This window comes from Tuber melanosporum (genome assembly GCF_000151645.1).
Source record: "Tuber melanosporum whole genome shotgun sequence assembly, scaffold_15, strain Mel28".
Classification (NCBI taxonomy): Eukaryota; Fungi; Ascomycota; class Pezizomycetes; order Pezizales; family Tuberaceae; genus Tuber; species Tuber melanosporum.
In genome coordinates this window covers 1031035-1043352 of record NW_003298808.1, presented here as the reverse complement: position 1 = coordinate 1043352, position 12318 = coordinate 1031035, and the positions used below count along the sequence as shown (strand labels likewise).

General features: G+C 48.7%; 2 protein-coding genes; both read right to left on the bottom strand.

The window, feature by feature from the left end:
- Window positions 1-1610: 1610 nt before the first annotated feature.
- On the bottom strand, window positions 1611-3166 carry GSTUM_00004807001 (uncharacterized protein). XM_002836565.2 has 5 exons: window positions 2879-3166; window positions 2732-2813; window positions 2598-2668; window positions 2441-2538; window positions 1611-2369 (listed from the first exon to the last, which is right to left on the bottom strand). The coding sequence occupies exons 1-5, from the start codon at window positions 2945-2947 to the stop codon at window positions 1694-1696; spliced, it is 996 nt and encodes a 331-aa protein (XP_002836611.1). The 5' UTR covers window positions 2948-3166; the 3' UTR covers window positions 1611-1693.
- A 328-nt stretch (window positions 3167-3494) lies between these two features.
- GSTUM_00004806001 (uncharacterized protein) lies at window positions 3495-7482 on the bottom strand. XM_002836564.2 has 1 exon: window positions 3495-7482. The coding sequence occupies exon 1, from the start codon at window positions 6336-6338 to the stop codon at window positions 3876-3878; it is 2463 nt and encodes an 820-aa protein (XP_002836610.1). The 5' UTR covers window positions 6339-7482; the 3' UTR covers window positions 3495-3875.
- Window positions 7483-12318: the final 4836 nt, after the last annotated feature.

Genomic DNA, 12318 nt, shown 5'->3' with positions numbered 1-12318 from the left:
CGCAATTCTGGGAGGTTTAATGTATTAGTTGAAAACCTGAATTGGGGTTTCTTTCCCCCCCCCCAATACCCTTTTATATACTCGAGTATATGATATCTCTATTGAGATCTAAAAAAAAAAAAACCACACCGGCCCGGTTAACGGTGCCTGGCGAGTTTGCCCTGAATTTCCGCGCTGAACTCGCGTATCGCAGTCATTCATTACCTAAACTTACCATTAGAACCCCCCAGTAGTGCTCGAGCAATACAGTATGATATGATACTTTACCACGAATTACACTAGGAGGATAAAAATGCCGTAAAGCTGCATTTCCCCGTCTTAAATTCCGATCCCAGGTAAATCCCGTTTTCCATCCTGGACAAAAATCATCCTACTTCGACGCCCACCACTTACTCGAGTAGACATTACTATGCTAATTTGCTCATTTTCCACAAGGAAAACCAACCTTCCCAATCTCTCCACTACAACAACACTGCATTCATCTGCTAAACCCACAATCTCAGGTCAGGCCTAGATCCCTTGATCAGTGTGAAAACTCTGCGCGAAGCGATAGTGCTATCCAAACGGAGCATAGCTTAGAGAGGCTGGGTGTAAATTTACCGGGCCTCATCAACAGTTATTTCGTTGAACTTGATCTGTTTACCGAATCGTGGTTTTTTGACCCATGGTCCCTGTCGAGATTCCCGATAGCGGATTTAAATACTCAAGTACCTACTCGTACAGCACACCGCTATATATATATAATGTACTACCACAGGAACTTTCATATCCAAACCTAATTTGGTCACTCGGTTGGGTGAGGAGCGAAAGAGAGTCTGGGTTACTTGTGGTTTTGTATATCGGTATGTGCTGGCAGGATGTATTCTTGTTAAAGATGCGCGAATTCTATATGTAAGACCCAAGCTTTTTTGATGACAGTTCGTCTGATAGCTCCTGGTAAGCTTACAGTAACTTATGTTACCGTACCGTGCCGGTATCGTATTATCATAATATTATCATACATAATAGTATGATATCATAACCTACCAGACATCCCTACACGAACCCTAACCCTAGTGAGTGAGAATTCGTGAGTCTGCCACTGCTAATTGTTAGAAATCTCTTCTAACACTAATCCATGGTCAAGGGCAAACGACCGGGATGCTCCCTCATGCTCATGGACAAGAATAAACTGCACGACAGGCTCTGCGGAATAGCTGATGTTGCGTACCGGGAATATTGTAGGAACAAAGTTTCATGGTTTCCTGTCAAGTTTCTCAAAGGCTAAACTACTAGCCGGCCATTCCTTTTGTGGAGAAATAGGAAGAAAGGTAGACAAGCCCCCCCCCCCAGATCGACCGAGGCTTTAGGAGGAATTGTGTGCATGCCTAGCGTTCGCATTCAAGCGTGAGGCCGCCGAACGGTACATAAATTGAGCATCGTCGTTGGCTGCACGAATCTACAATTACATACATTCCCCTAGTCACACCATGCTCTTAAACGCTGCACTATCTTGTACCACGCCTCAACGCTATAACAAGAGTGACCAATCGCGACATCGGCCACCACCTTTCCAGAGCCACTCCGCCACCAACCCGCCCCTACAAGAAACACAAGCAATGATAAACAAATGGGTGGATGGATGCATATAGATTATGGTACAGAAGAGCGAGAAAAGAGAGACCCAAACTAAAAACAACCCGCCAATTCCGGCCTAATCCTCATCCATAGCCTCCACATGTCCAGGTTTGCTCCCGTCTATATCAGCAGCAAAACTCGCCTCCTTATCCACCATCTCAACCAACACACCCACAATATTCTCCTCAATACCCCGCTTACCCAATTCCTCCAAATGCTTCTTCGGATCCACCTTTCCAACGTAGCGAGTCTTCATATCGTCCTTGGTCAGATCATTCTCCTCCTTGACACGCTTCTCGTAAGAATCGGCCAGGCCAACCATCTTTTCCAAACGTTCTTGGTTCTCCTTGGCAAGGAGCTTAAAATCCTTCATCGTCAGGCCGTCGGTCCATACCGTCTTGTGCAAGTTCATGAGCATGTTCTCCTCTAGGTGTGTTTTGCGGTAATTGATGAGGATCGAGTAATAATGTCGGTTCAGCCCGTGGATCAACGCTTGGATAGAGGGCTTATTGAGATGGCCGAGATTGGAGGTGGTCTGGCGAGGCTCCTGTCCGAGCATGAGGGATTGTGGATTGATCAGTCGGAAGGCGTCGATGACAACCTTTCCCTTGACAGATTGAATAGGATCAATGACAACGGCTACCGCACGGGGTGTTAGTTGTTCGAAGGACTGCTGGGTGTTGATATCGACGCTTGACAACCAACAGCCAAAACCCGGATGAGAATGATACCATCCGACGACGGTTTCCGGTCTGCATAGCAAACCCACAAAAGAGTCAGCGCCACCCACCCTTCTCCATCAACGTCCCATCCATCCACATACCTCCCAGTCTGTCTTAGCATGTCCATCATCTTAGTCTGGAACACTGGATCGACAGCTTCAACTGAAACACCCGTACCGCTCTGAGGCATCGCAAAAACCTAAAAACAATTAGCTCTCCCCTCCCATCCATCCCCATCCATCCAAGAAGCAAACTCACATCAACCACACGAACAGTATAATCATCGACAAACTCCCCCAACATAAGACCCATCACCTCCATCGGCACACCTACCTAACAAGTCAGCGGCTACTCTCCCCCCCTAGCACCGTTATGAAAGACAAAAAACAAACCAGCCCTCCCATGCCTCAACATCTTCAATAGCGCCAACGAAGAAATATACACGGTTTCAGAATTATCAATAACTGGCGTATCCTAAAGTAAAAAGTAAAAAAATTAGCTCAGTATAGACAAGTGAAAAATAGCTTGATAAAACAAACCACTCCCGGAGGTGCGCTCATCCCACCAAGCCCTTGAGCCGCAGCATACATCTGGTTTAGCCGATCCATGGTAACAGTAGATTAGGGGGAGTGGAGGGAGTATCTGATGGATGGATGGATTAATAGGATGATGAATGGACACTGATTTGGTCTAGAGGAATGGAGGGGTGCTCGAGTGAAAGTTGGAGGAAAGAGAGAGAGTGGGTACATAATTAGGGATGAGGTATACTACTACACCAAGCAATTTTCAGAATAGAGGTAAAGAATGAATGCCAAGACTGGTTTTCCATCACTCGGTTTTCCGTCCCGTAAATGGACTTCCGATGCAGTCGCCCTTGGCAGGGAACGAATTAATAGAATGTAGAATGGAAGAGACAGACCACTTTGGCCTCGATAGTGATGATAGGCTGGCCATGAGATGAGGGCATATCAAGTTTCGGTTCAGCATCTGCTGCTGGAAGACAATGCTGGCTAATCATGGAACTAAACCCAATCATATATCATACCAGTGCCGGATGATGACATACCATACCAAGTCGCCATCCTCAACCACCTCCCCAACCCCCTCCCAGCAGCAGCAATAAGTTACCACATCTCCGCACCCAACCAAAAATTTAATGCCGTAGACTTTAAGACTCATCAGTTGTAGGCTAGCTACCGCCTTTTAGTAATATCGTAACGTACATCACATCGTCATAAAGAAGATATAGGTAAAAAAACCCAAAGCAGAGAAAACAGGTAAAGAAGATATCCAACAATAACAATATCATGAAATACCATCCCATCCTGTGCCATGCTGCGCTTGCTTTGCAACCAATCCCATCTGTCTCAAGTACCATAAGAAATGAAATTACGAGTTATTTTTGAAACAAGACAAAATAATCAATGAAACAATGAGAAAAGGGGAAGAAGAAGAAAAAAACTCCAGATCAATGCAACATACACCTAATTTGTGTGGGAAGGACATAAGAAAAAATTGGTATTGGAAGAGGAAAATTCAAATATCCGTAGGCCTCTTCTTGAGGGAAAACTTCCTCTTCATTGCTCCGCTCCCTGCGTCGAGTTTTTCCTTTAACACGCCTCCCTTCTCTTTAATCGTGCCGACTCCGATAAATTCGATTTGAAATTTTGTCCCTTTAATCGGCTTCGTCACGCGCTTCCTTCCGATGCTCGTGGTAGACTCCGTTCTGTGCAATTCCTGTGTGTAGGCAGATATGTGCGGCGCAGAGATGGTACGTGAGAGACCTGGGTCTTCTGCGTCGTTAGAACCACCATGGCGGGGTCGCCACCACGGGTGAAGTTTAGACTCGCGCACGCGCTTGGGCTGATTAGAGATGGAGGGGCGGCGAGCCGTTTTACGGGTGCCGGACATGGAGAATGAGGTTGAGCGCTTGGGAACGGGGATTGAGGGCTTGGTTGGAGAGGTGGGATCATGGGAATTCTTTAAAGTTTGGACCCCACCGGTTGGCTTGCGGTGAAGAAGAGAGGGAGGGGGATTACCGAGTTGCTTATCGAGCTCTGCTGCGGGAGACATGAGCGGGACGGGAGTTGCTGGTATTACGTTAACTGCTAGCGGACCAGGTAGCGGAAGGGGAAGTTTCTTTGGGGCTTCAGGGTGCTTAGGCGAATTGGGCGAACCAGGGCCTAAGCCAGGGGCTGAAGCCTCAGATGCAGACTGAGTAAGGACGAGATCCACATTATTCTCCCGAGGGGATTTCGGAGACTTGGGGGATCTGGGGGTTCTCGGAAGGTTCTCAAGTTCGGCGTGTCGAGAGTGGGAATAGGATCGCGAGATAGGAGACATGGGAGGGGATGCGAGTCCACCTTCTTCAGCATCGTAAAAGACTTCATCATCATCCTCTTCCTCATCGGTAAAATCGTTCTCATCAGTATCCGCACTTTCTGTTTCAGCTGCCTCTTCGCTAGCGGCCTTCTCAGCCACCTCCTCAGCTGGCTCCCTAACGGATTCCGATGGATCTGCCGTTTCCCGTTGGGCATTCTCCATAGAAGATCGACAAGAGATTATCCGTGGTGTTGGCCAAGGTGTCACTTTTCTTCCGCCGGTGCCATTTATTCTTGCCTTGGCTATGGTTGCCCCCAGCGGGAGGTACTGGCCGGTCTCACTCTCATTCTCATCCTCCTCCTCTTTTGTGCTCTCTCCGGAATCTATTTCTTCCTGAGTTATTGCGACTACCTCTGCCTTAGCCTTGCCCTTGCCCCTACCCTTCTTTTTAAGACCATTGATCTCCGCGAGCACTTCATCCTCATCTTTGAATGCACCTGGGATAGAGTGCTCGGGTTCTGACTCATATTCGGATTCTGGCTCTGACTCAGGCTCAGGTTCCGGGGCGTTCATTTCGCTCTTGATGCTATCAACACTCTTATTGCTATTAACACTCTTATCGTCTCCCGAAGTATCGTGTTCCGGATCAAGAACAAACTCAAGCCTCCGTTCGACCGCCGGTGGCGATCCCAACGCAATTCCAATTTCATGAGCCATGGCGAACTCAGCATACAGCGCCTCATGGATCTCCACATTCTCTTCCAAAGAACCCTCTAGCTCACCGACACTACTAACCTGCTCTTCCTCGACTTCTTTGGGCTCCAGAAAGTCGCCAGAAACAGCAGGAGCAGTGCGCGGGATATATGGCGCAAACGTATGATCCACCTCATCCTTCCAAACAAACTCTTCAAGATCGAGCGAATTCTGCTCCTCCCGTCCCAGGTGCTCCTTGAGCCCAGGAACTTCTGTGCTATCTGCAAAATATGCGCTCTTAGGACTCCGCTTCAATGACTTTGGGTGATGGAGGCCAGATGGGGCGGCATCTTTTGGTGGGGTTGGTGGCGCACTAACTCCTGCTGGTACGGTAGGAGGCGAAACGGATCCCGACCCGGAGGGCGAAACCTCATGTATATTGGCTCTAACCCTCCTCAGAACCCGCGAACTCCTGACATGACGAGATTGAGGGGTCGTTAGCCCGTCAATGTCAGTGTTAGGAATTGGCCTTCGGCGGCCACGTTGGAACACAATTTCCTCGTCACTACCCCCGGAACTCTCCAAATCGTCTATGTCGTCGTGGGGACTCGCCGGAGGCGGAGTAGGCGGGGGAATCGGGCCGCCAGTTGGGATAGGCGTGGTTGAGAGGGAGCTAATCTTTCGCGGGATCACCGCCGCAAGGGTCCGTAGCTCGTCACAGAGGACCACACCGTCTTGATCCCGCGAGGAACATCTCGAATGAGCGGGGGATCTTCGAACCGGTGATATTCGGCCGTGCGCCAAATAGAGTGAAGCTAGTGACGAGCTGCTAGGATAGCTGTAGAGAGCATTCGTCGGGCCCCGGGAGGGAGAGTAGTCGATTGCACGGCGTGGTGGAGAAGTAGCCGCCCTCCTCCAAGTGAGCCGTCGAGGCGGGGAAACAGAAGTTGGAGGGGTCCGCGAATGAGGAGGAGAGTGAGACATGGCGACCGTATACCTAACCGATATCCCTCTTCGTCCCCCTTTCCAGCAGGAGTCGTAAAATAAACCACCAAAAGGGATATTTTTTAAAAATAAAAAATGGCAGGAAATAGGAAAAAATAAAAAAACCTCCGAGATGTCAAAAGTGGGGGGCTAAAGGGGCTGGGGGAAAATAAATCCCAAAAGAACAAGAGACTGACGAAACCGAACCAAACCCACAGTCCAAAAACAAGAATAAAATGGGGCTGGCACAGCCCAGAAACTATGATGCCGATACAATGATCCCTTTCTTCCTCTCCTTCCTATGATAGTATCTCTTCTTCCTTGGAAGCGAGGACTGAAGATCCCGGTAAGAACGCAGACACTAGGTATCGAACACCGAACCTTTGCGGGGTCGCAACCGTGAGTAATCCTTCCGTCCGCTCCGTCTTTGCTACTAGGCTTTTTGTGGCTTTTTTCGAGAGATCCGAAATCGGAGAAATTAGAAAAAGCCCGGAACAATCCTCCTTCCCTTCTCCTATTTTCTACTCGTACCTCTTTCCTTGTACTTTCCCTTCCTTTCCCTTCCTTTTCCAATGTTTCCCCTCCTCTCTTGAAATATTTCTCCACAAAAATGGCGTGATTGTTGTAGAACTGTTATATTACTCGCTCGACCGCGGTCCACTGTGGTTCTGTGTGGGGGATCTGGTAGTTTTCTCCTGAGGTTTGTTGGTCCAAAGCCGAACGTTGGAAAAAAGGTATTTCCTTCAAGTAAAGGAAAAGAGGGCAAAAAAAAAAAAAAAAAGGAAAGAAAGAGAATCAGACTTAGAAAAGGGGGGTAGGCAGTAAGTAAAGTAAAGTAAAAGAAATATATGATCGGAAGGGAAGGGGGGGGGTGGCAGTTGACGGAGGTCAAAAAAATTGGAGGTTGAGTTGTATCATATTATCGTAGACTAGCGAACCAGCTAACACAGGAAACCAGCCATCCAAAGCAGGCAGACAGAGCAGAAGGAGCAGAAGAGGGGGTGGTGGCGTTGGAAGAAAAAAATAAAAGAAAGGTTCACGAATTGAAATGCTAGCCTAGGTGCTCGTCAGTGTCTCAACGACTATCTACTTGCATGAGAAGGGAAAGTGACGGGAGGGAGGGTTGGATGCGCGTGTGTCTGGGTTTTCTCTCTTTGGGATGGAGGGGGTGGTGTGAAATCGAGTGATGGGCCAATTATCCACACTTCTTATCGTGAGCTTTTATGGGAGGAGGGGAGGGGAAAAAGGTTTTTGGGAAAGATGAATCAGCGGCGAACAGTGGTGAATATCGGGGAAGGAAGAACGGAAGCCATTACCTGACTTATTCGTGGTTTCCGCTGTTCTGTTTTTCTTCTTTTTCGGGGGGGGGGGGGGAGAGAGAGAGAGAGAAACAGAGTGATAACCTCAATAACTGCGAGGGATAGTAAGTATCATAGCTTAATTGAGCTCCAGTAATTATTCGTACGTTTTTAACAGGGCGTATCACCGCATCCAAGATATCAACGCTTTTTACGATATCATACAACACAATGCGGCTATATGAAGCTGAACTTTTTCTTCTTTTTTTTCTTCTTCCCCTTTTATTTCCATTTGATTTGATTTGCTCTGCAATCTCAACAAATCTGCTTCTTCTTACCTCTTTTAATCTTGGGCAAATTCATGAAACAACCCTCTCCTACTTCATTACCCTTCCCGAAAGAATGTCTCTGCCTACTGCACACGCGCGCGCTCACGCACGCGGAGTGGGCGAGGGAGGGGGATCCAACCTCTCAAAAGATAGAGGTATGATGGAGGACAGAGGGGTTGGGCAAGTGAGCGAGGGAGCACTGGACCGGGCTGCAGAATCGGCCGGATTAGCCAGTGGAAAGTAAACCTGTGTTCCAATGCAGCCCGTGTAAATCTGAACCAAAAGGTTTCCTTTCCACTTTTCGTCCCAATCAAATCGCAAATGGCGAGTGGAGGACGGACTTCTATTCGTTCTTTCGAGGACTACGCAGATGCTGTGCAGGTCGGCCTATAACAAGCCCTTGCGAGCACCCGATTAACGCGCAGGGTTGTGAGGGGAGAGGTTGCGACCGGTTATATGCGTCGCATTGGTGGGTTTTGGCTGTGGGAGGAAGAGGTTACAGTATTTAACAGCTAATGATTCGCCGCCTCGTTATTTTGTTTCGGTGGGGGATTGCGTTTTGGTTGGTGAGGAAGAGGAAGTGGGGGTGGAGGGGTGGGACGTACGGCAGCGGTGGATTCAGGATGGGCTGTTACTGGGGCCAGCGGACGGTTGCTTACAGAGCTGCTTGGCTAGGTTACCACCACTTACCGTAGTCCACCACGAGCAGGCTGGAGCGGACCGGGAGAGATTACTCGTACTGTGCTCGATCAGACACCAGTTAGTCTAGAAGAGGGAGAGAAGGATACCGGTATCGCAAGTAAACTTGTATCATATGATACTAATTATCTCCAAGTGCTCATGCCCACAATATGGCTTTCGAACTGCGAATGCGGGCGCTTTGCACAGTGCATACCGCACATTACTTGTACTGTACGAGTACAGTACTCGAGCACATACTGTCCGCTGTACTACCCGGTAGTAGCTACTCTACTCTACGGTATGCTGGCCAATCCTACCACTCTACCGTGCCCCCTTTCTATCGCCGAATTTCAAATAGAGGCTCTGTCCAGCCTCCTCCTCCTCCTCGGTATTTCAAACCTGGGTTACAGTATGGGGCTCAACTTACTATGTGTGCACAGATTAGAAGTATGATATGAAACTGGGGCTCATCGGGATCTCAGCCCCAATCACTCTTCTCCCCACCAATATCGGTACTGTACTCGAGTACTTGTTGTACCCTGCGACGATTGCTCTTAACGCTGTCAATGCATTCCTTCTCCCTTCCCTCCCCTTGCAGCACCGCCAGATCTTCCAGGCGTTATTGCGAGCGAATAGAGTATTCGTGGTTCAGATAAACGTTTTACTATATCAAACTAGTACATAACCGGGGGTGCGCAGTCGTTGCTGTGCACGTAATTGAGGTGAGAAATGGATGAGTTGTTGAGTGAAGTGTGTTGTGCTGTGCTGAGGCTTCTTCAGGGCTTGCAGGCGGCGGGTGGCGGAAGGGGGGGGGGTGATGTGGCGGTTTGCAGGTGAGTTAGCAGGTTCTGGGCACGACGACAGATATTCGCCGTGTTTTAACCGGTGTTTTGATGATGAGGTTTGTAGGCTGCCTGGTTAGATAACGTTTCTTAAAGGGCAATTGGGGCCTTCTACAGGTGCCTAAATTTCCCCAAGGCTCCCACGGCATTGCAGTGCTGATATGGGTGATGATAGGTCACGGTAGTTCTGGTCCAAGTTAACTTGATCCCCGCGGCAGAACTGCAGATGATACATGCATAAAAACACTACCGGTGCACTACCGGTACTCTACTCTACAGCGCCGGACGGCACTCGAGTACCGGTGTCGGTACTTCCAGAATGTATCCTACCGATGCCACAATTAACGGTCGTACACCCGGCCCGGGAACATAAGCTACCGGTGCTCGAGCCTGATGATACTTGACTTCTGCAATACCGGTACTCGTACAGTCACATCAGACTCGCGTCGATATCTCCGAAAAAAAGAATGGAAAAAGAAAAAAGAAAGAGAAAATGGAAGACACATCCCACCTCCGAAACATCACTTGATTTCTTCCCTTTTGCTTTTCTCAAGGAATGAAGTGCAGTTTCCCTTGAGAATCCGCGGTTCGCACTTCATTTGATTTCAGACAGGTCATATCGCTCCCCCCCCAGCATCGGCCAGATGAGAGATCGAGCGAGTCGAATGAGGGAGAGTGGTCGTGGAATGGTAGATCGGGTTTGCGTGGATGATGGATTGTGGGGCTGGAGGCGAGAAGGAGGCGCCGAGAGGGGATGCGAGTGGGGGGGGGGGAAGGAGGAAGTCCTCAATTGGGGATTGAAGTCAAACAGCTTTGCAAACGGCCCCCTCAAGTTCGTTTCTCACTCTCGTTACATCCACTCAGGTCAGGATGTCTGGGGGGGGGAGATGTGGTGGTTGTGTGATGTGTGATGTGTGTGTGCCTGAAGTGGTGGCCACGCCACATGGATTTATTGATCTGTGAGAACCCTTCAGTGATCACGAGGGGAATCAACGCTATTGGGTCGAGAAGAAACAGCTCGCACGCTGCAACTATTAATAAGACTGATTCTTAAAACTGTACCAAGGTTGGACTGGTGCGCCGACCAGGAGTCTGAGGAATACTGGCGGCTGGTACCAACAAATCCCTTGGTTGTGCAAGAAATCAATCAATCTTGGTGCGCAAGCTCTCTGATGATTGAAATGTTGTCACGCGAATTGGTGTGGATACCGCTATCTTCCATGGGAACAAGGGAGGAATGAAACAGTTTTTTTAGTTTTTTTTTCAAGGCATTGCTATCATAATCTCTAGGGGAGTTCTAAGAGTTTCTGGCTCCACTGAATTGGTAACTCAGAGATATCAAGTGCCTGTTCCATGCTCGGATAGGAAACGAAGAAGGGGAGTTGTACTGTAGAGTACCGTATGATACTTGTGCACAGTATCGGTGGCACCTTGCTACTCGTAGTAGTAGGAGCATCATAAGACATAAGACATAAGGATGAAAGCACACTGCGGAGCGGTTCTAAGGGAAACGGGGGATAGTTGAGAGAGAGATAAAGAGGTTTGTGGTGCAAGGGTTTGGGGAATTCAGAAAAACAGGGCCTAAATTTAATCTGTTGCGCTATGACGGTGGGGGATCCAGCCAAGCCCAGAATGACGTTCTTGAAAAGAGGTGTCACAGGTAGACTAACCCTTGCTGTTGCTCTCCGTCATCTTGCATCATACCTAATCTCCCGCCACTCCTCTAAAATCTTTTAGAGCCAGATTTTTGGAAGACTTTTCCATCCTGATTTTGCTCGACTTGCCACTCCTGCAAACCGAAGCCTTTGACCTTTCCCTTCTTCTGCTGTTCCGCTGGCTATCCGCAGGTTATGATACTTGTAAAGTACTCGTACTCGTACGATGTGCCTTTGAAATCTAGTCTAACTTCTGCCCTGTCAAATCTTCCGTGCTGTACCCTATCTCAAGTGTGCACGGTACCGGTACTGTAGAGCAAGAAAAACCGGTATGATACTGGTGTGTGCTGTGCAGTACGTTTCTTAGACTAAGACACGGGATGGCTGGGATAAGTCAACGCTGAAGCCCAGGTGTCTCCGGCTGCGGAAGATTTGTAAACGTGAGTCTGTGCTGGATTCGCTCCCGAGGGCGTAAATTTCGAGTAAAAACTGATATGATACTCCACAAGTATTTGTATTTAGGGGAATAGTGATACCAGTATTTGGATTCCTTTGGAATGTCGACTAGGACGGCGCGGGATTAGGGGTTGGAATGCCGATATGTTATTGTGTTACATATGGGGTGAGAGGTAGGGCTGTGCGTCCTTGCTCGCTCGTAGGGTGGGGATGGCTCAAGTGTCTTCCAACTGGGGAAGATGAAAGCGGGGGAAAGAGATGCAAGAGCACAGAGTACGAGTACAGCGCCTCCCCGCCCCCCTTCCAGTGGTGACGATTTGAGTGACGAAATTTCTCGGCTTCCGAATTCGACTTGTCTCCGCCAGTCGCAGTTTAGTTAGGTCTAGTTACTCAAGTAGTCTACAGTGAACAATGCTGAACTTCCCTCGTCCATTGAGTTCTCTCTCCAACCTCCATCACAAAGTTTACCACTATCAACAGCTCCAATTGCGGTAATTTATCCCCATCTTCCCAGCTTTGGATACGGAAACCCCGTTTTACTTTGTGTCTCTCAGTATCGCTGCCTCTCCGTCATCTCAGCGCTGCCAATTGTCAAGCTATCATACCTATTTACATTACAACCTTTGTCCCCATCACGCCCACAAATTCGACCCCCCCGATATCTCCCCATCCCTCGAGCAACTCCCTGATCTTGTAAAAGTAAACAATCTCGACAGGAT